Source organism: Corvus kubaryi, unplaced genomic scaffold (genome assembly GCF_017639235.1).
Source record: "Corvus kubaryi isolate FWS band 111438036 unplaced genomic scaffold, C.kubaryi_AGA036_p1.0 37398, whole genome shotgun sequence".
NCBI lineage: Eukaryota > Metazoa > Chordata > Aves > Passeriformes > Corvidae > Corvus > Corvus kubaryi.
Window position 1 is genome coordinate 13,118,546 of NW_024581137.1, and position 27,884 is coordinate 13,146,429.

General features: G+C 36.9%; 2 protein-coding genes across 8 annotated transcripts in view; one reads left to right on the top strand and one right to left on the bottom strand.

The window, feature by feature from the left end:
- The first annotated feature begins 122 nt into the window (after nt 1-122).
- Nucleotides 123-27,175, top strand: NT5C3A (5'-nucleotidase, cytosolic IIIA). 6 transcript variants are annotated; one of them, XM_042043396.1, is made up of 10 exons: nt 123-389; nt 15,294-15,400; nt 21,458-21,556; nt 22,000-22,069; nt 22,754-22,800; nt 22,949-23,034; nt 23,294-23,383; nt 24,621-24,783; nt 25,104-25,304; nt 26,036-27,175. In XM_042043396.1, exons 1-10 carry the CDS (start codon nt 278-280, stop codon nt 26,135-26,137), a joined length of 1,077 nt encoding a protein of 358 aa, XP_041899330.1. In that variant the 5' UTR covers nt 123-277; the 3' UTR covers nt 26,138-27,175. The 6 variants fall into 6 exon arrangements, with proteins under 6 accessions (XP_041899330.1, XP_041899331.1, XP_041899333.1 ...); XM_042043399.1 differs by having other exon boundaries at nt 326-415; XM_042043398.1 differs by lacking the exon at nt 123-389 and adding an exon at nt 14,744-14,899.
- FKBP9 (FKBP prolyl isomerase 9) overlaps nt 6,370-27,884 on the bottom strand; it is a 44,785-nt gene continuing 23,270 nt past the window's right edge. For both annotated transcript variants that reach the window (XM_042043393.1, XM_042043394.1), the window contains one exon: nt 6,370-7,238. In XM_042043393.1, the coding sequence (XP_041899327.1) occupies nt 7,218-7,238 (21 nt within the window). In that variant the 3' untranslated portion in view covers nt 6,370-7,217. The remainder of the gene's footprint in view (nt 7,239-27,884) is intronic.

Genomic DNA, 27,884 nt, shown 5'->3' on the forward strand with positions numbered 1-27,884 from the left:
ACACGCAGACACACGTGCTTCTTCTTCTTCAAAGCCCCTCACAGAAACCTCTTCCTCTCAAGGCGCCCAACTCCACACGCCCGTCCACCCTTTTCCTCCCCCTTTTCCCTGTGGTACGGCCGGCGAGGGGCCGGGACGGCGGAGCTCGTGCGGCGGCGGTCGTTGCCGATCCGGCGGTCGGTCAGTGGCGACCTGCCGGGGTCCGGTTCCCTCACCCACACTGAGGGCGCAGCCGCGCTTCCCCGCAGCGGCTCCCGGCGCCCCGGGAACTACTACCATGGACAGGACCGCCGTGGCCAAGATGGGAGCGGTGGCGAGCGCCAGCGTGTGCGCGCTGGTGGGCGGGGTGGTGCTGGCGCAGTACATCTTCACCATGAAGAAGAAGACGGGTAAGAAGACCAAGATCATCGAGATGGTACGTGGTAAGAGGCCGAGAGCCCCTCGGCCCCCGGACGCACGCCCTTCTTGTCCGTCTTCTCCTGCGGCCGGCGGCTCCCCACGGCCGTCCCCGCGGAGCCAGGCACATATCCCGGGGGGATGTCTGGAGGGGTAGAAGGGGGACCTTGGGCTCAGTTTGGGATTTCTGTACGGACAGGAGCTGGAGGCAGGAGCAGCTGTTCCACCTCAGCGTGACCCACTGGCACGGAAAGGGTGCGTGTGGAAAGGGTCTGCGCCGTCCTGCTCCGTCCTGTCCGGCCCATATGTACCTGTGGGATACATATCTACCCGTAGGATACATATGTACCCGTGGGTGTTGGTGGTAATTTCCAAGCCTGCTTGTAATTTGTTTAAAAGAAAAATGGACATGCACACGCACGTGTTCAACCATCTGTTGAAACTGGGAAGCACAGTCTGTTTGCAGTTACTATAAAAGGAAGATGGAGCTCGCTCTCTCTTGCTGCCCTTGTTAAACTTGTTATTTAGGAAATCGTTTAAATATCTGCTTATAAATAACTGGATCGTAAAAGGTCTTAGTTTGGGCAACGTGCTGATTATGTGGAAGTCCTTCAAATTTTGTGATTTGGACACCACCGTACCGAAGAACTGAACTGAAATAGTCGAGGCACTTGCTGTTAGCTAATGGCTATTTTGTGATCTCCCCTGATGAATTTTACTGAAAGGTCTGATGAATTTTTGTAATTACACGTGGAAGCAGATTTCAGTAAGAGCTAGGATTCTGTATGTAAATTGTGAGCTGCCTAAGTACTCACTTGGCCACGCATTGCCATGCTTGCCAGTGGAATTCATGCCGTGCAGTTTGTGATAAAGTGGGTCTAAAGAATTCTACTGTGGGTTTTTGCTAATCGTAGGCATCACTTACTGTTGAAAAAAATTTTCTAGTCATCAGTCATGTCATCTGACAATTTGGAGGGGGGTGCTTTGCTTTTTAGTTTCTCCAAGTCCACTTCCAACAGCTTGTGGGAGAGCAGAAAGTTTGGATTGCCACTTTAGAGAGGTTTTAGATCTATTTCTGTGAAAGGGCTTTGGACTCTATAGTAGGATTTTACAAAACTCATTTGAAAATTTACGGTGGCATAACACTGGTTAACTATAAATTTTATTTTATTTTTTTAATTCTAGTACTCTAATACCAGAACTTACTTGTGAGTTATGTGGACAATAAAAGAACAACATCTAAAAGCTTGATGATATGAAAGGCAAATCCAATAGTTTCACTAACTCCTGCTCATAATACCTGATTTGAGCTGTAGTTCAGAAAGTACCTAATAATTGCTAAAAGGTATTTATATTAACTTTCGTACAATGTTTAAGAGGTGTTTTGGCTGGGAAGACTTGAATTTTGCCAAGATTTTGCCTTTGGTAAGGGAAAAAATCATTACATCAATGCTAAATTGATTTCTGGTAAGTGATTTTCTTAAGTACATACTTCAGATGACATTTTCAGAGCTATGTTCTTGGACACAAACCTATGATCCTAAGTAGATATTTCCAAAATTCCACTTTTATGGTTAGAGCTTTTCTCAGCTTTAAATTGCAAGGAAAAAATAAGCTTGTTGAAAGCATGTCCAATTTCTCATGCAGAAACATTTTATCAGTTGGATGCAACACGTTCATACTCAGAGAGTGAGCATTTCAGCTGATATTCAGGTTGGCTGCTTCCTCAGCTAGTTCCTTAGTTCTAACGATGCAAGTCTTCTTTCTTAAGTAGTATTTTCAGTGGACACATCTATTCGCTCTGCAATTTCTTTGAAATAAGTGAAATAGTTATCTAAACTTCATACCAAGGAGTTGAGTTTGTCAAGTATGGGCAAAAATGTGTACATGCGTTTTACTTGAATATGCTGCATTCTGAAGAACTTTCTGAAATAGTTTTATCCACCAATGTAGATTTGATTCAATGTTTGTCATTTACAAGACACTGTATCGGTTTTGTTTTATGACAAGAGAGACCTTTCTTTGAGCTGTGGGGGAGAAGATGCTGTTTTCCAGTCTGTAACTTAGTGTAAGTTAGGATGGTGGTGAGGAACAACACTGCTTTATTGAAATGTATTTTTTCCAATGCCAGGCTGGTCTTCTGTGTTAAATTAAAATTATGGGATCGTTTTTGTATTTCAGCAGATTTTTTTGCTTCAAATTTTCTTTGGGGACAATTACACTTTAGTTTTATATCCACATTAGACTCAGAATTACCTTCATGTATAACTTTTATCAAAAGCAGTAGGGAGCAGGCCTATTTACACCTTAGTTATGTGAATGAAATATTCTTTTATTATAATTAGCTACAGCAGGTTTTTTTTCTTTGTCAAAATAAGATTAGATGAATATAAAACCCAAGTGTAAGTGAAAAAAAAATACAACTGTCTTTAAGTGCTAAAAAGACTGGGACTTTTACAAATCAAATGGAACATCTATAACACAAGTTAATATCAAGGATTATGATGCCAAGAATGTTTAATGTGAAGAAAAGTGGAAAGGATTCTCAAGCATTGTGGGAAAGGGTAACCCTCTTTCCTTGTTGAATAATGAAATCAAGTAATTCTTAAATATCTAGCTCACATTTCAGTAGATGAATTCCTTAGCACACCAGTTATCCTGGTACACAAATTTAAGCTTAATGAAGACACCTTAAAATTACTCCATCTTATTTGATAGAAAAGGTTTAAATTTGTAATTAAAGTGTTAATATTGTGTCTTCATCGACCATGTGTAGTTTGGGAACAGGGAGTTTCCCTTAGGCACTTGTCAATGTAGACAGAGTTACTTCAGCTCCACTTCTGAAGTAGCAGAGGCATTAATAGTAATGTTCACATGAAGCTTCACTCTGTGTGGCAAGAAACAACCATCTCCCAAAGCCTTCTGTTATTACTTTTCACAGCCACGTTGCCAATTCTGTGAAACTGTGTGTTTCTACAGTCAGGTGAAAGCAAAAGTTAGCCACAATGTTGCTAAGTTTAATTTAAAGGATGGTTAATAATTCATAGATTCTCAGAGTAACTTTTTAGAAAATGTTTCCCGTCTATTTTAGGAAGAGATCAAATATTATAGTAACATTCAGTCTTTTGGATTTTTCAGGCCAGAGACAAGTTTGCAATTAAGTTGTGGATTCCTGTACAGCAAATAGTTGTATTGCCAATAGACTTCAACCTTTTATGAGCTCAGCAGAAAACAGGTGTTCACAAAGTAGAGCGAAAAACATTGCCTAAATCTTTCAAAACACTCACTTGTAAGCAGTAGCCCATGTTAATTAAAATAGTTAACATAAGAAAAACTTCTTAGAGGAGTAACGGTATTTTTTGTTGTCTGTTTAATAAACAAACTTGTTGAAATCTTGGGGGTTTTTTCAGCAGTTTATTCCTCACTCTTCGGTTTTGGAGTTTTTTATGGTATTTTTTTTATTAGGATAAGAAACATAATAGAGCTGTTTGAAAACAGAATAGCAAAATACCTTAAACTGCGACTTCCTCTCTCACCTTTGTTTTCCAGAAAACTGGGCAAAGGGGTAGTTACATTTGTCTATTTCTCCAATCTGCCCCTCAAGGAAGATGCGTAATTACATGGAAAAGAGACTTTGTATCCAAGTGTAGCAACCACAAATTAACTTCAAAGCAGTTTCTTAGTTTACAGGAAACATTTCAACCCGTCAACTCTCTGGACAGTGTACCTTTTTTTGTGTTAGAGAAGGAAAGAAATGCACGAATTTTTGCAGTGTTAGAGTTTACCTGGAGAGAAATAAGGAGTGAATAAGAAGCAAGGTAACTGATTTGTCTATTTCCCTAAGAAATAAAGAAACGTATTCTGTGAGTCTGACTTTAGAGGGTTTATGGGGGAGGGAGGGATGTATTTTTTCAATTATTATTATTTTCTTTTACCTGGCAGTCTCTAGTGAGACTGGGTTCTTGTTTTATGGGGCATAAGAGCATTTGTGCCACAGATGAAGGTACAACTGGCAGCAATCGCAATCACACAGCACTTCTTTATTCTTGTCTTGTTGCTGGTAGCTAGTTGTTATAGTAACTGTGACGTTACTCTGGCAGGTTGACGTCCCAGCGGAGTATAAAGCAGAGGAGTATGTAATGTGTAGTATACATATTCAGGAACCTAATTGGTTGGCATTTGCAACTCCTTTATATGTACTTATGCCTATACAAAGCTGAAGAAGGGTTTGAGTCTGAGTAAACTGGAATCACTAAAAGGGGAATGGAAGGAAAATGGACTCCCTTTAATGATACCTCTGCAGGACATTGTCACTGTCTGGATGTGCTTGAGAGCTATGCAGTGATATGATCCATGTGGGAATAATACCGTTCAAAAAGAATGGTGCTGTGATATATGAACCTAAGTAGTGAAAAATGAAAGAACTGCTGAGACCTAATACCACTGCTACCTGTTAACATGTGACTGAGAGCCCTTACATTACTAGAGTATTAGAATAATTTTTAGAATATTGTTAACATTTTAAAACCAAGTTAAATTTGACATGAGTACTGGAGATGCCATATAACTATTTCTATAAACCTTGGTTTTTGTTTAGACTGTATTCCGCAGTAGAAAAATCAATTGACAGTGATAGACATCAATTACTAAAACAAGGTTGGTTTGCCCACAGGCTGTTTGCAGAGATAATGATAGTATATGCCACCTAGATAATGCATAGTATCAGGCTGCCTAATGTAAACCACTGTGCATCATATAAATCATCTAGAATGTGGCTTGTAAAGCAAGTTTTCACAAGGCAGGAAAAAACCTAAGGACAATACATGTTGATTGCAACTTGGATACTAGTAATAGTTTTTCATTCTCACTGTAAACTAATTCAGTGGGAAATTTAAGAAATTTGGATCCCAGGACAATAAAAATCAACTGAACTCCATTTTTCCTCCTCTCACTGTCAAAAACGTCTACTATACAGATTATGTACCTACTGATATTCCACTTCATTTAGTATAGTTAGCTGATCCTACATTGAAGCTATATGTTTCAGGAGCAGGTTTTAATTTTCTGAAATTGCTTCTGCCTGTGTTGGGTTTTTTTTTTTAATTCAGTAGGTCTTGAAACCTACATTCTTACAAGGGATGGTATGGGAAGATTAATTGAATCTATAATTCTGCATTAGTTTCTTTAGAACTCATTTACCCAAGTTACAAGACTTATCAAAAACATTCTGATGATCTATACCTGAAAACTGAGCTCCAAGTAGTCAATGTAGACATATCAGGATACAATATAGGTTTTAAGTATAGGCTCAGAAGAGCTTGTTTGCTGCTTTCTTTTATCTTTTGTATCAAGTCTTTCTCCAAGACAGAAGAGCAATCTTTCAATTACTGATTCTGCTCTGGAATATATTTACCTTTTAATAAATGCTTGGTATGTGTTAAGTTATATTTTTAAGTGATTTTTCTCCTGTTTGTGATAACTCATTTTTACCCGTTGAGCTATGATGGCATCTGTTCTATTAAACTCTTTTTATTGGTCTTTTTAAGACCAATAGCAAATACTGCGAGTCTTAAACATGTTACTTTTAACTGTCAAACAATATAAGCAGTAATAAGGGGTTTTTTAGTTTTTAGTCTGAATACACATTGCAAATCTGTTCATATTATGAATTAGTCACATAGCATTCCAATCATACCGTTCAGTCTTGAGTTAACAAGAACTACCAGCTTTTGTAAAAAGTATGTAAATTGATCAATATAAGCATTGAAGAGACCCAAGGTATGGACCCATGCATTAATAAGTAGGAGAATACTACCCGTGAATTCAATAGCAATGGACGTGTAAATGTAAAAACATCACAATTTTTGTAAGTCTGGAAACTTGCAAAATGCCTGAACTTTTGAACTTCTTTCTTAAAAAAGAAAAAAAAAAAACCACAAACAAAAAAACACACAAAAAAAAACCCACCACAGCTTCCTTTTACCTTTTATTTTCACTTGCATGAATTACATAATATATGCAAAATACATATTCTTTTCTGTGTTGGCTAGTTCCAATTTACAGTAATAGCCTTCGAGCTATCAGCCTGCATTCTTCCCTCCATGAGTGTGTACACAGGTGTATTTTGTGCAAGTAAACAACAGTGTACTCTTCACCTACTACGAAGGGTTATTACTGGAGAGAGCTTAAGGAAAAGCACGAGAAGAGAAGCAGGCTGTTAGCTTTTATTGCTGTATTTTGGTGCGTTTGTCCGGGGGTAATTAATTTTCACGGTGTAAGTTTTGGCTGGTTGAGCTGCACCAGACGGCTCTGAGCAGCAGGTGGCGCTGGCGCGAACCGTGTCTGGGGCGGTGCACGCTGCTTTGGAAGGAACCTGTCCCTTAAGGAATCTTGGCCCACAGCGAGTGGCTTTTCTCGGCCACTACCCCGCTGCGGTCAGACACGTACAGCTGAACTGCTCCTGCTGCACAGGGGCCCAGAGCAGCAGCCACGTCTGTGCTGCCTGCCAGAGGCTCAGCGCTGAAATTAAGCTAAGCACAACTGAGATGCAGGAATACCCCACAACTATTCTTCCTGGCTTCCTTTCCTAACCGCTGTGCAGGAACAGAAGGCCAGATAAGACTGGGCAAGAGAGTCGTTTATATTGTCGTGGAGGGTGTGTAAAATAAAAGTTAGGGCATGAAGTCTAACCAGCCTTCTTGCAGTCACGGTACTGTGCAGCAGCAGTTGATCTGCAGCAACTGCTTCTTCCTGGGGCACAGTCTTCATACAGCTCTTGACCAGTTGCTGGATGTCACTCTCTTTCTCCCATCCAAAAGCCATCAATCACTAGGGATCAGCTGCTGAAAAACATCAGAGAATTTACGATTGCAGTAGGCAAATTTTTAGTTCAATGTCTATCATGCAGCAGCTTGACTGGCAGTGTCCCATTAAGTTGGAATCTGTGACTGTTTTGTTAGTCAACTCTATGGTAAGTTATTTGTGTGGAGCTTCTGACTGTTCAAGAAAAAAAAAATCAGTGCTCATTAAAAGTCCGCAGAATTTTTTTAATTTGGGTAATCATCAAGAGTGCTTTATATGAATGCCAAAAAAAAAAAAAAAAAAAGAAAAGGCATTTTTGAGTACAAGTGGACATATGTTTAAGGCTGCAGCACACAGGTCAAAGAAGACACCATTTCTGGTTTAAATACCAGAAGAAACTATATTATTTTCATTCATTAATGCCACAGAAGAATAGATAATTGCACTGACTTACCTCAGAAATAATTACAAAAATAATTTTAAATAACATTTCTCTAAGTTATAGAAATAATACCTATTGCTAGAATGAAATGTGGCTTCTACTTTCATATCTATCAATCTTTTTTTAAAATACTTATTTATTTAATTTGTTGCTTTATTTTATTTTTAAAGGGCTGGGCAAAGCCCAGACTTGGACACTGAAGATTCATTAAGTGTCTGAATACAGACTTTCAGATTTCCTGAGCTGTGTTTGCCACCAAGAAAATTCCTGTTCAAATGTACTTGTTCTTACTTGTTTCCCACTCGTTAACTGTAATTTCCTTCCTGCACCGTTATATAAAGATCTGTTTGTCTGCTCTGCAAATTGGATCACTGAAATAATCCGAATTTATTTGTGGTTTAGTTTTTTTTACCTAGGAGTTGTTTTGCTCCACCTTAATCTGACAGAATGAATACCACTGAAATGTTCCATTAACCTTATTCCGTTAAAGTTTTCCCTCTTTGTCAGAAACTTACTAGTTATCGGACTAAAAATGTAAATTTTTTCACTCAGCAGCTATTAACGCAACACTTACTATTATCAGCTGCATTTGCCTTTGCAACAAGTATCGCTGATGGTTAAGCCTCAGTTTGGTCTGCGTGTTCCCATGCAAAAATTGTACGTGAAACTGAAGGGTAGGAATTAGCCCAAAACAGTAGCAATATTGGTACTTTAGCAATAGTAGAGTGCAAAGAATAGTAGTGGTAGTATTATTACCAGGTGGTTTTGAATAGTTCCAGAAGGAAAGTACACAGAAATACGAGAAATAAGGAGCACCTAAGTGCATCTTTGAATGGATCCAGCAGTGAGAAACACTCATAAAGTGATGAGACGTGGAGTCAGAACAATCCTTCACACCTCAAATCATGACGCGTCTGCCTGTTACCTTTAAGAGGAGTGTTTGGTAGCTGTATTTCATCTTTAAATGTAATGGATTTTTTTTTTCAAGAACTTTAAAAAAGGGTTTGTAGTCAAAGAGGATCTAACAGTTAAAAACGTCATTAGTCTCAATGTGTAATTTAATTGGAATATTATATTAGCACTACATTCTCACATCAGAATTGTAGTGTCTGGTGTATTGTAGATTAAACTTTGTCCTGCTGACTTTGCTTTCAAACTGAGTCCCACAACTCCACTATTCAAGGGTCAGAGTTTATTTGATCTAGATACAACATTCTTAGGCTTAGTGAAAAAAAATCTAAGCAGATTTTTTTTTTTCTTAGAAGCAGATAAGAGGAGAAGAGAATCAGCAGCAACTGCTTCAGTCCAACCTTGGCCTTAATGCAAATTCTATTCTAGATAGTGTTACACGGGAAGCTTCTAGGGAAACAAGCATTTAAGTTCTTTCAATGCATATGCATGTAGATATATACAGGATATTTAATTATAAAAAGAATACATGCAAATGTACACTTTGGGGAGAAAATAGTATAGCTCATCAAAAGTACCTTATTATGCAAGGTGAGCTTTTGCATACCTGATAGCTAATTAAGAATTTGTAAATATACCACAGTATATTTACATACTGCCAGTTCTTAGAATTCTACACTGTTTGCCTAGGTATTTTGAAGAAAGATTATTTGTATCAGCAGCCTCACTTGTAAGCATTCTCTAAGAAAGCGTTAGATTCTGTATAATATGAGAGGGAAATGGATCTTTCAGATAGGCAGGCTCCAACACAGTCCATAGCAGTATTAAAGGAAAATGAGTACCACTCAAATTTAAAAATTCTTATTTGTCAAAAATGATTTTTCTGTATCTGTGTTCTCAGAAGAACTGGCAAGAAAAAGATAGGATGGAGTTAAAACTAAGATACTTGTGATTAAACTGAAACACTGTCATGAAAAGCAAATGATTCTCCCTGTGATCACATGTTACAAACAGGGAGTGTTGACTTGCCTTCCATGAAAAGTCTTACCTGTTACAGATAGAATCATCTGTCTTGCAGCGCTCTATAGCAGAGGCCCAAAACAGCATAGCAAAGGGTGGGTTGTCGTGAATGTTTTTCCTAGAATGATTTCTCTGCCTGCAGCAGCTTGTATTTCAGAGACAGTATCTGTAATTTAAGATGAGCTTTTTTTCATGTTATTACCCAGTACTATTTTAAGGCTGTGTAAATTCACAGTGTCACCAAAAAGGAATTCCACATTTTACTACTTCACCTAATTGTGTGACTTGTAGCTAATTCCTTTGATTTGTTTTGAGTCTACCTCCTCTTAATTTTAGTTGATGACCTCTACCTCTGACACTGGAAGAGACAGTGAACAATCTTTCCCTATTAACCTTTTCTAAGCCACTCTGTAATTTCCAGTTTAAGGAATTCTATTGATATTCAGTTGTTCATCGTGTGAATCTTTTCTCATGGCTCACTCATACTGCTCTTCTCAGGACCTTTTCCAGTTCTAGTCTATTCCCTGTAAGGTACAGAAACTAAAACTGGTTTTGGTATTTAAGCTGCAAGTTCATAATGGATTTACAAAGATTTTATCGAGAAAGCACTGGTAAGAATAGGCATCAGTGAAATGTATGTATGAAGGCCAAGAAAAAAGCCTCCATTTTTCTTCTGCCCAGCAATGAAAGAGTGTCACAATCTTGATTTCTTCTTTCAATCCTGATGCTTTAGAAGCTATTTTTTAAATTTAAGTGTAATATGATAAATTTTATTGATCTGAACTTGCTTACATGTGGATTTCTTTTATTTTCTTTTTTTTTTCCCCCAAGGGCAGGAGAGAAACAATGAAGATAAAAAACCCCATCATACTGAATTTGGCTAGATAGGTGTGGTGTTTCCAAGATACTCACTAGAACTGACTGAAGATCTCTTGATCATTTCCAGATAATCAATGATAACTAAACAATAGATAACTGGTTTTTTAGCCTGCCAGTTACAAAGGTTAATTCTCTCCACAGTGAAAGACTGGGAACTCAGCACAGAGATGAAGTGATTCCCCTAACATACAATCAGAGAAAGAGGATGCCTATCCTGAGCTGTATTCATTCATCCCAGAACGTACAGAACTGTATGTTTTGTATCTCCTGTGTTCTCTCAGACTAAATTCTTGCCTGAACTAGTAATTGTCAGACCCTATTTACTATTAGTTCTTCATATTCTTGGAAGATTCAAAATGTCTGTTGATTTATCACCAGTAGAAATCTCTATAGAGTGATTTTGTAAGCACAAGAGGAAGCTGCATAAGGGACAATGATGCTGCAATATCTTTTATTCTCTCATCAGAGAGATGTATTAAATACAAGAAGAATAAATGCTTAAGGAGTTGTTTTAGTGTGTGTGTTGACACTAGTAAGTTTGTGTTCAATACAGCCATGAATGGTCAGACTATTAGATGATCACCGGTTTTCTCATGAACTGTAAAGAAAGATGGATCTCTGATCACATCCAGAAAATCTCTATTTAAAAAGTTGTTAAATATATCCTGTGATACCATTCAGGTTAATACCTTCACCTTCTTAGCATGTCTCTTCTCTGGATTTACTACAGTTTAATGGATTCAGTCTTTATCTTAGAACTTTTCCATAACATGCTGTTCAAACTCTTTCTTTTTAGAATGCTTACACTCCTCACAAGTCATCTCTATGATAGACATAGACTTTCATATACAAATCGTAGTTCTGTATTGCATCATACCAACTGTAAATATGGCTAACGTAGATTTTTACATTAAACCTGCACTGCAGAGATAAGTGGTATCCAAAATTCCTGCAAGGCAACCTTCTAAACCTTTATGTACCCCAGCTTCATCAAACTGACCATTGATCTTACTTTCCTTGTAATTGTCACAGATATTCTATATCCAGCTATTCCTGGAACCATTATGCTGCTCATTAACTCAGTTCACTAGGGCATGAATAATAATCATGTTTGAATACAGCTGGGTTGTATTGATTCCTTTCTTCTGCTTGGTCTTGGTACTTGAGTACCAAGGTTCAGATACCTTTCCGTGTCTCATGAGCTTATATCAAGTAGGCTGCTTTGGAAAATATGTACTAAGTAAACTTATTACAAAAGCAAAATTAGACAACAAATACAGTTCTTTAATGTTTAAAATTGATCCCTACAATAAAGCAAGGTATTGCTCAAGTAAAGTTGAGTAACGTACTAAATATATGGGGATATATTCAAAAGTTGTTCAGTTGTGGTAGGGTCACTAAACAGGAATAAAATTTAGTAAGCTCATAAAAAGACACTAGCTAATGTTTACATTGAAGACAGGATTCAATCACCTCTAAATTTTGTAGTAAATATTCTAATGAGCTATGACCTCTTTCTCAATCTTTAAAAGTTTATGTCAGTTTAGTTGAAGTAGTCAATTTATTATTTTAAAAAAAGGTTCAGCTTACTTGCTTAGGCAGTTTACCTGTGCTGTGTTAATGTCTTTCCACAAATGGATGCAACTTAGGTCAGGGGTGTGTAAGGACTGGTAGAACCAGTTTTTCTTTGCTTTAGACTGAAACTTGCAGTGCTTCATATTCAAGAGCATCCTCTACAAACCAAGTTCACCTAACACACAAGCATATAAAGTTGAACCTTTTCCCAGTCTTATATAAGTGATAAATCATCTAGTGTTTTCATGTTGTTCATTTTTCCTCTCTCTCTTTTTCTGCGTAGAATATTCTGTAGTCAAGATATGGCCCTCAGCCAAAGAGAAAAGGTTAAAATAGAACCTATCTGTTGAAATAACTACACCTCTTCAGTTCATGGCTCTTAAAATATATTTGAATGACCTTCCACATTTCGAGAGTACAAATGTCATGCTGGAGTTTATTTATCTCTCTTTAAAAAATAAGTGTTAATTTTAATTCCTCTTTTACCAGGCATTAAATACTGTAAACAAAATGCTCAACAGACTCAAATCAGCAGTAACAAAATGTGGTTAGTAGGAGCTGTTGTAGTTAAAGTGTTGTACACAAAGATTTCTTGGAGTTGCAAAGACAGTCTTGTTTTGTAGACACGAAGTTTCATATATGGCATTTTCATTAAAGTGAAAGTACACTGTTGATAAAGATAGAGTAGGTGTTTTTCTAAGAATTAGGTGTTGGCTGTATTAATGTTTACAGAAATTTTGCTCACGACATTTTCTAGGGCTTTCACTAAAACTGTAATCGTTCATGTAGAATGCTTTCCAATTAGTCTGGTATACCAAAAAACAGTCCATAAGAGTTGGACTTAATTTCTGTAACTCTTTTTTAATCTAAAAAAAAAAAAAAAAATTAATTTTTTTTTAAAAAAACCACTTCATTTTTGTTTCCCCAACTTTCTTAAAGAGAAGATAACTTTCTTTAGATTCTTGACAGCACTGGAATTAATTTTCTCACTGAATCACAGCTGAGAAGTACCAGAATAGCAACAGGCCAGCTCGCTGACCCACCAACTCCCAGCCTCATCTACGAGGTTCACAAGTCTCATTTATATATCAGTACCATTGTCACCTTTGAAATACATAAAAGCTCAAAGGCAGGTACTTGGCAAACTGAATATATCAAGTGATGTCTTACCCAAACTACATGATTCATCAAGCATGCATATTTTATTTCATTGTTCATAAGATTTTTTTTTTAATTGGAAATCTAACAGTGACACAAGCTGCAGCTTTTTGTTGTGCAAATAATTCATATTTATTCAAGATACTGCACTATATATATGTTTCCCAAATATTATTATAAAAATATTAATGAAAAGCATGCTGACTATATTAAAATACTATAAAAGGTAACATTACCTGAATGTTACCTATTACAACAGCATACAAATGCTATAACACGTAGTTTACTGGTAGCTATGAATCCTGGCAATACCAATGCCAGGTAAGTTCAATTTACTGTATACAGACTTTGCAGGGATTATGTTATATTTTGAACATATCCTTCAAACTCTTTTGCTGCTTCAGGATACAGCAGACCTTAACATGTACATTTGGGGGGTTCTTGGTCAATTCTAAGAGGATAAGTGTTGATTAAAGTTGCATGTTTTGTGTTAGCTGAAATACTCACTAGTTGTTTTGTTGGCTCAAAACAGAGAACACCTCTGAAAACAAAATGAAAGTGCACATGTAGGTCAGATACACTGAGGAATCCTGATAAACTACATAGTGGCCTATGGTTGGAATGTGGACACAAAACATATGGATCTACTGTACCATTCAGAAAGTCTGTGGGGGTTTTTTTTTAATGTAGAATGCACACCCTTCTTAGAAGGTGAATTTCTAGAGTCATGCTATTGTGTGGGATTTTTATAGCATTAAAGGTTTTGTACATGCTACACTTGTAACCTGCCCTTGCTTCGGCTCTGACGATTGCACTTGTCACGTTGGTGGCCATGTATGAATTGGCCTGATGTTGGTGGTTAGTCCTGGCATCCTGAAAGGGCGATCATAAACCTGAGGTTGAGCATGAGTTACAGGGTAATATAGAGAAGCTTGCACTGCTGCTATAGCAATAGTCACTTTCACATGACACTTACAAGCATTTATAAAACTTCAAAGTGTAAAACACGATTAGGCAATAGTTCCTTCACCCCCTCACTCTAAAAAATATTTGTTTTTAATACACCTTCTGTGTCACCTAGTTATGGTCTTTGATCAGGCAGCATGCCTAATGATGAACTTCTGAAAGCATGTGGAGTTGCCTCATCTCCCAAGTATCCTGACAAACAAGGCTCCTTGATTTCCTGTTTCAGTATCACACAGATAATTGCAGCCAAAACAAAGGTTAATTAATTCATTTGCTCCTTCTACATGAATAAATGTGTGCTATGTAGTAAACATTAATGAGACCATGTCAATGAAGCTGTAAGAAATTTGGGGCACTATGCAACAGGAAATCCTAAAATACTTGGAAAGATTTTGTAAAAGGGCTAAAAAGTAACAAAGTAGTAAACTTCTGCTTTGAAAAACAAGTGCCTTCCTCTGTTAGACCAGCCCAAATTTGCCTGCTGCATCCATGAAAGCTGTTCATTCAGTGAAGGTCAAAGGTTTTATTGTTGGTGAACCAGCTGATCATCTGTAAGCCCGTCAGGCTGTACTGCTGAGCATAACAAACTGCTGTGCATTGCTGACGTGCGTCACAGGACCCTGGGTTTTGCACGGGGATTAGTCAGGCTGTATTTGGAAACGCCCTCAACTGCACCCTGTGCTGCTATATTAGTGTTTCTCAAGCAAGAGGAATTTTCTTTTGCTTCTGCAGCTACTCCTGCAAACCCCCCTGGTAAGTGTGCGCAGCTTCTGTCAGCAGTATTGACTCTGTCTTCTTGCCTGTGTTTTTAAGCCAAGGTTATGAGCTGAGGGGTTACTTACAGTTATTTACTGTGACTGTAAGAAAACCTAAAAAACTGTATTTTTAAATTTAAAATGTAGTAGCACAGAATAAGCAACAGCATCAAAGGAATAAGATACTGAGTGGTTTTCATTGAATAGGTTAATCCAACTTAAATGTTCCTCTACTTTTAAGTATGTATCAGAGTATTCTGAAGTGTTGGTATTTTCACAGTGATGTCGCTATGTACCATGCATGTTGGCTTTTATTTTATACAGCAGGAATAGAAAGATCACATAACTAGCAGACCAATTCTTAAAAGGATTTGGTTGGTTTTTGTTGGCAGCCTGCATGCAAGCCCTGCATCTCTGGACTCTGCTTGCCACCTATGCTGTTGCAGTAGGACAAAATCAAGGACAGAAGAATCAGGAGTGCCGTAAGCTCAACGCACAGGTACTCGCCTTTAAAAACACAACAGGAAACGCTGTTGTCATGTTTTCTGTGAAAGTGCTCTCTCCAGATTTTTAAATGGTTTTTTTTTTTTCCCAAACTAAGTATCAGGACACAGCACATTAAGTATAAAAAGATGTAAATAAATAAAGCAAACCAGGAAAAATTAATGTGCATCCTATTCCATGTCTTAAAATAGCTTAGGCAGTGAACCCATTTCCACAGTTTATTTCATATAACCTGTGCTGGGTATCTACATGTACAGCATGTTATCAAGCAACTGTGAAGATACTCAAGTGTTCTGTTGTTTCATTCCCATAATAACACTTGCCTACTTACTTTTTAGCTAAGTAGTCCTAAGGCTATTTCTTGGCAGAACTACTAAAATAGTAATTTGGTAATTACTAGTTACTAAGGATTTATTACCATATTTGAGCTTGCATCACCTGAATATAAAATGTATTGTGGTTTTGGTAATTATAAATTAGTAAGTATTGTTCTGAGTTCAGGTTATGCTAGCAGAGTGCATGATAACTAGTGAAGTTCTCCTGTCTACCTGCACATAATGGAGTGATTACACTCATGTTCAGTACCTTTTGCTGTTCCTGTCTAAAATATAAGCCTACTAACAGCTGGGGCAGCTAAGAGAAACCTCTGTTGCACTCATGGACCAGAATTCAAATTGTCTGAATTAAAGGCAGTCTTTCTTTACACATATATGAGCATAAACATATGGAGGAAAAGATCTCCACACTGTCATTCTGTGGGTTTTGCTATGGCTCCCCCGCTTCTTGCAACTCAAATGTTGCAAGTAGCAGAAGTTACATGGAGAAGCTTGCATGCTTTTCAGAAGTTTTTTGTAAGCTTTGTTTTCTAGAACAAGTAATGTTCTGTAATAGTAGAAAGAAAGAAAAAAAAAGAAAAAGGAGTGGAAAATAATATGTAAATTAAGGAATGTGCCCCATTTCTTTATATTTTCACTAAACTGTTACTTTATTCCACCAAGAACACCAAAACCAATTTTCCGTAGCTTCTGGGTATCAAATTTTGCAACTATCACTGCTGCCATGCCCTGCCTTTTTTGGTACATGTCCATAAGTGAGTATATGTGATAGCTAGTGTTAGACCTTGAAATTGGGCATCTGCGGTTCCAAAACTAAATGTCATTTATTCTTGGTTTATACTCTCTTACCTGGAAGCTGTCACCATAGATTAGAATAAAATTTACAAATCATTTGCCCCTATGCAATTTATCACTTTGATTTGCATTTGCCTTGCTCAGAAATAAATGGATAGTTCCCTCTCCTTGCCAGCCCACCCTTGTGTGTTCTCTCTATCAAAAGATAATAGGTTTGAAACCTAGTCTAGTTTAAGGCAGATTTACCAACAAAGTAGGAAAATAGAAATTGTGTTATACTTGAAATTCACATAGTGTCAATAGCATTACAGCTAGATCTTATTTATTGTCCTATCACTTTTATGACATTATGGTAATCTGAAATTTTGTGGAATATTTTTAATACATTTACAAGTGTGAGAACAGTTCTTACTATGATTCAGAATTACTGACATCTAACGAAGTACTCTGTCAATCATTGGGATTTATAGAGAAGTTCTCTTAAAATTTTGTCCACCCATAATCCAGGGTGTTTTCTTAGCAATGATTTGATTTTTGGGAGGCTTCCATACTAAATGAGACTTTTTATAAAATAAGAAAACTTGCTAGTTGCCAAGTAGTGTAGGCTTACAGGGTATCAGTATAAGAATACTCTGCTCCAGTTTTTTATGTCCTTTGTCAAAGCATTACTTAGCAGACTTATGATGACAACCTCCTACAGTTTGAGTTATTACTAGTAATATTTCAGGCTCTGTGTCTAGAGCTGATTGTGAAATAAGCCATATCTCTCTGTAGTTAAGATAGCAAGTAATTCATCAACTCATCCTTCCCTATTTAAAATTACTGACAGTGAGAACACAAGGTCACACAATTGTCCTTTACATGAAGTTTTTTATTTGACATTTTAAATTTTTCTTTCTATTTTTTGCTTTAGTCACAGGGACTTGTTTTACTGCGGGGAGGAAAGTAACTGCTCTACCTCCAATACTCAGTAGATTGAAAAGTTCAGTATAATCCTAACTCCAGAACATGACATTACTCCTTGTGGACACAATCAGTTATTAATGTCCTGGGGTACCTAATTGGAAATGGCTACTATGGCAGCTGTAAATTCACTTAGATCACTGAAATGGATTACAGGTCTTATCACCAGCTCTTGTTTTATGATCAAATTGACACAGCATGCACTTAGATACACACTGCCTCACATACTAAGAAGACAACTTATGTATTAAGCAGCACCTGGATACATAAAAGCAGTTCTGTTTGCACTTCTGTTACTCAGTTGCATATAAGAGACTTCATTTCAAAACTAGAATCCAATATGGTATTTACAGCAAATACTTATCTTGATTTAACCCAACTACACAGATGCATGTCTCATGTACTAAATAGATTTGTAATTTTCAGAACTATCCTTGTTGTAAATGACCCATTCTGTGGTTTGTAGGACTGGGGGATTTCCAAACCTGCGTGAATCCATTACTGTTCGTTCCTCAAGGTATGACCATGACATTGTTAGCTACAAAATAATTTCCTACATCCTTATTCCAGTTACCTGCTATCACAAACCAGCAGATAATTTTTTCCTTTTCATAAATCCAACAAACTCAACCTTTAAAATAATCTTTTTCAGTTTCGTTCTTCCTTCCCTCAAAGGCTCCTTAAAAATGTCAGAAACTAGAAACTAAAATGTGTTTATGGCCAATGTATATGCCAACCACAAATTACCTTTCGGAGTTGTCATCTTTTAACATATGTTTTAAGACATACCAGCCTCTGAGCTATTCAATAGCACATATATGGCCTTGGTAAGAAAGCAAAACTCTTCTCACACTTTTATAACATGACAGAATATATAGGGGCATTTAAGTGATTTAACATGATGTACTTTCAGATGTCACAACGAATTATGAATTCCTTTTTCTCTGCTTATATAGTTTTAGTTCTGTATGTAGAAGCTCCTGGTTCTGAAAAGCTTTCTTGACTTTGTTAAGTGCTGTGGAGATTTTTGGTTGGCTGCTTCTCTGTGTGTGCTCATCCCAGTCAACTGGAGCATCAGAATTTTGGGAGGTTTATGTGCACAGCAAGTTGACTCCTAGAGTTTTCTTTAAAAGTAAATGGAAACACAAATTTTATCAAATTGACTGAACTTTTCACCCTTTGCTCTTTCATCTGTCTTATCAGTTCTTTCCAACTAGCTTTTCTCTTTCAACTGTGAAGAATTGCAAATATGCAACAATGAAACAACAGCTAAACTGGGCAAAAGTGTAAAACATTGGAGGAGACAGTTTGCCAGAAAATTGGTGGCTGCATTTTCAGTTTCATTTACACATTCATTAGACAGTTTACTTCTACTATAAGAATGATAAAGACTAAATAAAAGAATTGCTACTTAATGTTTAGTTGCAAATATTAATACAAGGAACTAGTGATGGGAAAAGTGGCTATTTTGACTGACCATATTTGTCTGAGGCTTTGTCAGGTGTCACATCTGTAACGTAGACTTGTTTTTTCCTATGAAAGTGTCTGTGAGACTGAAAATGTCTGGGTTGCTGCAGAACACTTTCCCCCAGCCCTAAATTAAAATACTCATCAACCAATTTGTGTGCAAAAATGAAAAATGTGTTAGAAATAAGTTAATCTTATAAACTGATCTTGAGTAGTTTACAACATCAAAGCAGGAAGCTTTCATCATACTTAAAATCTTAAGCAATGTCTTGTTTAACATGATCTACTGAAGTGTTTACCAAGAAGATTTTTCCTCGGGTTGTTTCAGAAACTTACGAAAGGGCTCAGTCTGAAATGAAACAGTACCAAACAATCCAATTTTCCTCATCCAGTCTCTTCCTCTGATCTCTCCATCTCCCCCAATCTGTTTAAATTAGTTCTATTAGGAAATCTGTTGATTAGTATCTGAGTAAACCAAATAATGCTTGAACTACTTCTTAGAAAAGCATGCATTTAGATTTCATTTTGTTTAATTTTTGCATTCCAGATCTAAAAATACATATATAATTTGCTGAAAGTTAGAGGAATTAGTCAATTTACACTTAAAAAATTACCAAGCACAAAGTGCTTTGTGATTCATTATAAAGAATGTTGTATACCCAGAAAAAAAGTGGAAAGCTTACTCTTGTTTACCAGCACCATATAACATACAAAAGAAATACCATAAAACACCTTTCAAGAGTTACAGATTATTAATAATTTTTTTTTGTGAAGCTAGATGTGCTGCTAATTGTGAATAAAGAAATGCTTTGTAAAGGTGTATCTCAAAAGACTAGTGAATTCTTTAATGGATATTTTTCATTAATTCTGTATCTTGTTAACACTCATTAGCTTTCTCAATGACTCCCAGCCTGGGAAATAGCTGAGAGCTGGAAGTCAATCCTAATGTACTTTTTGTGAATTTGCTGTGCTAAAAGAAGTAGTGGCAAGGCACTGCAACACCACAGGAAACTCAGGGATATTGGCTTAGGAGATACCACTTTTACAGAAAATGTCTTTGCTAAAGGATGGGAAAGGAAAACCTTAATTCTTTTAAACGAAGTGAAATTAATCCAGTTTATTTCTTTATGAGATTTTTAAAGCAAAGAAGTAGTGAATAGCCTGTTCAGGATAGAATTTTTGATAAGATACTCTGGTATGGGTGAAACTTTTTGAATGGGTGGAAAAACTTGGAAATTTATCAGAGACTTATTATTGGGATTCTAGAAGGATTTCTGTTTTCTGTTTTCAGTAGTCTCTTTGAGGATATCAGCCAGAAAGTAGCAATAAGCACAGTGGGGATTAGAATTATTTGTTATACTGAAAGATAGGAGCACTGTCATGGAAGAAAAGATACAATCCAGAAAGATTAAATGTAAAATTTAACACTTTGCACAAATACCTGTTTCTGCCTAGGAGTCATTTTGAAGAATATTTGGTCATTACCAACTGAATTTGAATCATTCTCACCATATTACTGCTAACACGGGGCACGTATTTTAACATACATGCAAAGATGTTACCTGAAGACATGGGCCAAAGTGACCCTTCAGCGAGGCCTTGTCAGAGCAGAGCAGAAAGGTTATGCTCGCAGTCTAATGGATGCTGTGTTGGAAAAAGAGTATGGTTCAAGTGGATGGGCCAAGACAACATCAAGAAATACCAGAGATTTAAAAAACAGTATTCTGCAAAAGAAGATTGAAGAACACTGGGGTTTTTCATTCAGGAAGAGGGGGAAAATTTATCCAGTGAGCATCTGAGAAAAAGAATACTTTTCTCCAAAAAAAGTTTTGGGGTTTTTTTTCTTCTGTTACACAAAATTCAGCATTTATCATAGTATTCAAGAAGTATACTTCATCCAAAAGGAATATATAATATGATGTCATGTGTTACTTTAAAAGTGTGCAGTGAAATAGGTAATGGTAGCAACTGATGGACTGGCTAGGGAGCAGGGATTACTGTACAGCCTTGTTGTGTTGGAGCACTCAGCTGACATTCAGCATTCTCAAGGAAACAATGGATGTCTTCTTTATCTCTGTTGACACTTTAAGGGCATATTAATTGCAAAGAGAGTTAATTTTAAGATTTACCATCTCCTAGTGACATATTTGAATCACAAGATGATCCCGTATGTCCTGTTCCTACACATCTCCCTTATTTCCTACAAATAAAATTATCTTTTCGATGAGTGTCAACTTACTGGATAATGTGATATTAGGAAATGAAAACAGATGTTGAAAGTAAACAGAGCAGTATACAGTCATTGATTAATACATCCAGAGTATCTTCTGTTTCTTCTTACTCTTGTCTTTCTGTCCTGACCATGTCTTGATGTCACGTGAAACTGTTTGTAGATGCAGAGCTTCCAATCTGATGGATAGCAGGTGTTGCCTAGTAAGTTTTCCTCTGTAAGTGTATTTATGTATTTATGTCTATGTTCTTACTCTTCATAGATGCCAGAGTTTCAGAAGAAGACTGTCCATATTAAGGACCCAGGGAGAGTAGAGGAGATTATTTGTGGCCTCATCAAAGGTGGAGCTGCCAAACTTCAGGTAAAGGTGTAACCAGTTTGGAATAAAAGCAACTGTGGGATTGTTACTCTATGCCAAAAAATTTAAGCATATATATAAATATGTAATAGAATTCAACCTTCAAGAAGTCTCCAAAACTTAGACATGTTAACTCTTTTAACAGTCCTTGTTGATTCAACTGTAATTCAGCCAGACACTAGTTAAGTAAATGACATAAGCATAAAAGCTTAGTAATTTCAGGAAATATTCTCACCAAAGTAATGAGAAAAACAGTTTGGTTAGAAAAAACGTTATTCTTCTGGGATATGCTAGCTTCCATGACAATGGTTTAATAGAATAGGGAGGTTTCTGTGACACACATGGTACTCAGCTGCAGCTATTGTTGCTCATTCAGAATTTCTAGCCATTCTTTATTTTGTCCCTCCGTGTTGTAAGACAGTTTTGCTTTTTCTTTCCTTAAATAGATTATTACAGATTTTGATATGACATTAAGTAGATTTTCCTACAATGGAAAAAGATGTCCAACTTGTCATAGTGAGTACTTTTTTTTTTTAATACAGATTGATTTGTTCACTCCTTTTAGTTTAATTTTCTATTCAATTTATTCCCTAATGAGATTTTTATTGACTTGTTAGCTAACCTGCACATTCTACTGATGAAGTATTCTAGTGACTGTGTTTTTATGTGTATATTTATATTAATCAAAATCTGTGTGAATTAAATCAGATAAGTTTTCATTCACAATTAAAGCATTAAGTTTTGAACCCTCAGATGTTAGAGGCTAAATATGGTATGGTTGACTTTTATTTTTCAAGAGCCTATCATAGTCCTGACACCTGCAAGAACCAGATAGCAAACTCCTTAGAATTCTGGGCAATTTTATCCTTATGCTCTAGTCTTTTTGGAACAAACAAGGAGAAGTGGGAACTCTTAAACATACAGAATGCCTCAGGATGATTTCAGAAACAATTAAATCTCAAGAAACAGATACAAAAGCTTGTAACTGACCTTGTAATTCAGAGATGAAGGGAAGGGCATCTTTATACTTATGAAGAAAAATGTGCCTTTTGCTGGCTGCTGGTAAGAAAAGTTCTGAGGAAATATATTGGTATGTCACCAGACATTGTCATCTGTGCCATTTACAGTGTTGTAGAGCAAAGTAAAAGAAATGTACCATCTTGTTTAACTGTCTTTTTTTTTTTTTCGCCCCTTCCCCAGACATCATTGATAACTCAAAGATCATCACAGACGAATGTCGGAAAAAGGTAAACAAAAAACCTGCAACCATTTGATTTGTTGTACAGACATCTGTCATTACTCCCTGACAAAAATATTATTTTGATTGCTTAGACTAAATGCTAAGTGTTATTTTATGAAATACATTAAACATCTGATGGGTTTTTTCCCCTTCAGTTATTGCAGCTGAAAGAAACCTATTATGCCATTGAAATTGATCCAGCTCTCACCATTGAAGAGAAATACCCCTACATGGTAGAATGGTAAGAGATACCTCCTGTGTTCAAATTGTACTAAGATTGGATATAATAAGTTTTCAAAAGCAAATTAATGCCAGTACTTAGCTCTTAGCTATCACATTAACTGAATTAATTTCTTCAAGTTTTGTACAAAACTGCTTCTGTTTTGCTGTTCACTTGAACGAGCAAGAATTACCCATACACGATGCTTTTCATCATGAAATTTAATGAAAGGTGAATCTTAGTAAGCAATATTCAACCCATTTTTTTGTTTATGTTCTAGGTACCATAAATCTCATGCACTACTCATTGAACAAGGCTTACAGAAGGACAAGTTTGCAGAAATTGTAAGGGAATCTGATGTTATGCTGAAGTAAGTTCCTTTTGATTTGAATGATATCAATCTGTTTCAGAGTATTTTCTGTAGATTCTTCCTGAATGTTGGGGGGAGGAGAAAAAAAGAAAAGGGAAATTAAAAAACCCACACACGTTCCTGAGAATGTGACACCTTAACCTTGGACCACACTGAGCTCTCTGTGCTCCCACTTTATTGGTGTGTTGTATCTAAATGCAGAAAATAATCACACTGTATGAAGCAGAGATCTGGAACTTTTTTTAGTCCCATCTCTAGAAGCTTCATTTCTGAAGACTTTCATCCTCTGAAAATTTCACTGGTGATCCTTTTTTTTTTAAAAGCAATGTGGAGTTTAACTTAATTTTTTTGAGAAACAGTTGAGAAACATGTTTCATATGTTGTGTTGAATATTGTTCTTCCTCTATGGCTGAAGGCAAGTTTAAAAGACAGCAAAATCCTTGTTCAAAATGTGCTGTGGCTCCCATCTCTTTGAAACCCCTCTAAAACTGTCTGTAAATTTTGGACTACTGAAACAGGATGTTAGAACTTAAATTGTGGAAGTATTTGTTTATAACGCTGACTGAATCCTTATTTTCTGTACAACAGACAAGCACCCAGTCTCTGCCTGTTTGAAAGCCTAAGTCCATGTGCATTGAACCTCCATCCACAAGCTAAAACTTTCACAATACTTTTTTAAAATGTAAAATTCTACCAATCTATGTCTGTATGGAGAAAGCATATAGAGATAATATTATCTTGTTCCTGGAATACTGTATATAGGTTACTGAACACTAAAAAACTTTCAGGAAAGAGCAACAATATATTTTTCCAGGATTTAAAAACAAAATTTGTTTTATAGTAGTGACCCTATACAAAGTCACATATTTAAGCAAGGAAGATAGAAAGGAGATGTACAGCCTGATAGTAGCTAGAGTGAATTCTGCTAGCTGCTTGCTTGTTCTGGAGTACTTAGGGAGGGGGAAGTGTTTTTACATCTTTAAAACATTATTAGATGTTTTGGAGGGAAAAATTATACAGACCAAGACTAAATAGCTTGATGCAGCAGTTTCTTGCTAACATGCCTTGTGTTAGATTGATGGTTCTTGCTGACCTGAAAAGGTGAAATAAAAGAAATGAAGTGCTCAAGAAATAGTAATTCTTTTCCAAAGATGATGTGATTGTCTCCTAAAAACTCACACTTTTCTTGGCTTTCTTTATTTGAGATTTGATTTGTATTTTCATTCTTGTGTTGCAGAGAAGGGTATGAGAACTTCTTTGATAAGCTCAGTGAACATAATATTCCTGTGTTCATATTTTCTGCTGGGATTGGTGACATTCTTGAGGAAGTAATCCACCAGGCTGGGGTCTACCATTCGAATGTAAAAGTGGTTTCCAATTTCATGGATTTTGATGAAAATGTACGTATGAGATAACACATTCTTATCAAACATATTTGATAAATACCACAGTGTTTGTGGTATTTAGTAGCTATTTCTATACACTACAAGATACAGATATAGAGAGAGATGTAGATACCCCTCCAAGCAGGGAGAATCACTGTCTGCCTGCTCTTAACAGTGCTGTCACAGCCATTACATTACTCAACACTAAATTTATCTTGTTCATCATCACAGATTACGTAGTTCAGTGTTGGCTCAACAGTATCACCTCTTTCATTATAGATTCTATCTTGCCTTAATGGTACCAAAAATAACTTCAGTGTTGCTTTTTTCAATAGGGAATATTAAAAGGATTTAAAGGAGAATTGATTCATGTTTACAACAAACATGATGGTGCCTTGAAGAACACAGAGTACTTCAAACAGCTAAAAGACAACAGCAATATCATACTGCTGGGTGATTCTCAAGGAGACTTGAGTATGGCAGATGGAGTAGCAAATGTTGAGCACATTCTTAAGATTGGCTATCTCAATGATAAAGTAAGTAGCCCTACATAACCTTGTAAGCTTTGAATGAAGCACTGGCAGTTAGAAACAGGTTCATTATAATACTGTTCAGATATCAAACCAAGTACTTAGCCCATATTTGGTTTGAAATTTCAAACATTTTTCAAGGATTTTTTTCTAACCCATGAGCTCAAAACCACAGGTATATATTGCCTTGGTTTTTGTACAGAACTACTTCCAAACAGGTATTTCCTAGAGAAGTAAAATTCAGAGGCTATAAAAATTAATTCTTTTAAATTCCTATGGCTCCTCCTCCTTTCAGTACTGAATTGATAATTGAGAAAAATTATAATCTCCCAAATAACAAATCCAGGCAGTCTCTCCTCTTTTCTTTTTATTTTTTGTGGTTTTTAACTGACACTCAATTATTTGCAAAGTTATAATGAACAGCCGTTTGCACTGAGGAGAGAGAAAACTTCAGTTTTATATTTCTCCCTGCCCTTCCAGAAGTAGTTCTTTTTTCAGTACCTCTGTGTGTGAGATCCTGGAATAAACATGAGGTATTATATCCTGGAATGCACTTTAGGTCAGGCCACTCCTACTCTGTCCTCCTGCAGAATTCACTTGTAGGAGTGATACATTATTTGCATGGCTTATTCCCAGAATTTGGTGGAAAGATTGGGCAGTATTTTAATGACAAAAACTCTTTCAATAATTAATTCTATAACTAAGGGGGTCTTTCTCTTTATCCCTTCTGCAATTAGGTAGATGAGCTTTTGGAAAAATACATGGACTCTTATGATATTGTCTTGGTGAAAGATGAATCCCTGGATGTTGCCAACTCCATTCTACAGAAAATCCTGTAAATTGCAGTCTCAAGTCACTCCATTCCTTCCAGGAGGCAACTGGACAGAAGAGCACACATGTGCTATCTTAGATGTGCTTATTACTCATTGATGGAACTGTTTAATTTAATTTAAAACTTTTATCTTCATTTTGGTATTATGGAATATATATGGTATCAATTGTCAACTACAAGCTCCTTTTACTGCTCTTACACTGTTCTTTATCGTCTCACACTCCTGTTATAACGAGATCTAGATTGGATTTATAGATGTGATAAACTGCTGCTGATGGGATACTGTGGTTCACTGTCCTTTTTAATCAGGCATTTCAGAGGAGCATTTTAGAAAACGTGGCTATTTTGTAAAATTGAAGGTGTAAATGCTCTGTAAAGAGATTGTGCGTTTGTGTTGCCTTTTCAAAGACATTTCAGTCTCAGCTGTACTTTGAAAGATCTTACTCATATTCTACATTCTTTCACACAAGTTTTTCATACATATATTTTTCTTCAGTAAAAATGCTTTTATTCACCCAGTTCAGGCAAAGTGTTTCTTCTTCATATTTTTCTGTCATTGCAAAACATTCTCTATCCTTACTCTTCCCTTATCCTCTGTCAAATGGGAAAAATGTTTTAAGCTAGTGTGTCTGAGATAAAATTTCTCATCTTTGTAACAACAGATAGTTTCACAAGGTAATGGTCCACAGCCTGCCTGCAATGAGCAGGGGCATCCTTAACTAGACCAGGCTGCTCAGAGCCCTGTCCAACCTGACCTTGGATGTTTCCAGGAATGGGACATCTACCACCTCTCTGAGCAACCTGTGCCAGTTTCACCACCCTCACCATACAAAATTTCTTCAGAAAGTATTTCCCCTGAATTACTGAGCACATTACAGCACCTCTCAGCATTGTGCACAGAGTGACACAGCTTAATACAGCCACAAGTTGGGAAGCTTGCTCGGATATGTTGCAGGATAAGTTAAAGATGATGTTGTGACCCTGGTCCTGTGAGGTCTCAGCTGTACTAAATCTGTTCATTAATAAAAGAGAGGAAATCATACAACTCCCCTAATGCGCAATATAATCATTGTTCCCCTTTGCTTTCTTTTATACAGAGCAGAGACTGTGCCATCTTCCACTCCCTGAGGAATTGTAATGAAAATACAGGAAAGCTTAGATCTGCATTCTCTTCCACCAGAATTAATACACATCTCAAGAAATGGCCTTTCCCTACAGCCTGTGGTCTGTTATCGAATTTCTGACTTGGTATGACCAGACATATTTTTTCCAAATGAGCAGCTTTACATCTGTTACCACCCTTGCTGGAACCTTTCCAAGAAGGGGAGAGAGAGAGTAGTTTCCATGCCCCACCTCTGAATCCTCTGCAGTAAAATGAAATTAAATCATCCCTGTATTTTGAATGCAGGGCAGAGGCTCAATGCACAATCTGGGGCAGTGTGAGCATCCTTTCACAAAGCACACGGCACATGCTGTGCCATCAGGGAACTGCTGAGCACAGGGACCTTTCAGAAATTCCAGCCTGCATCTGAACAGGCAGAGTGTTTGAGGGATGATGTCCTCCTTGTACAGAGCCTACAGTCATGTCATTCCCTAGTTCTGACACAGGGGCAGCCAGGAGGCCAGAGGTGGGAGCCTTGAAGCCGACCTGAAGAAAACCAGTAGGACAACCAAGGCGAGGATCTTGAGGATAGTGCCTTGGCTGCCTTCCATTCCAGAGGCATGACTCAGGCAGCAGCAGCAACCTCAAAGAG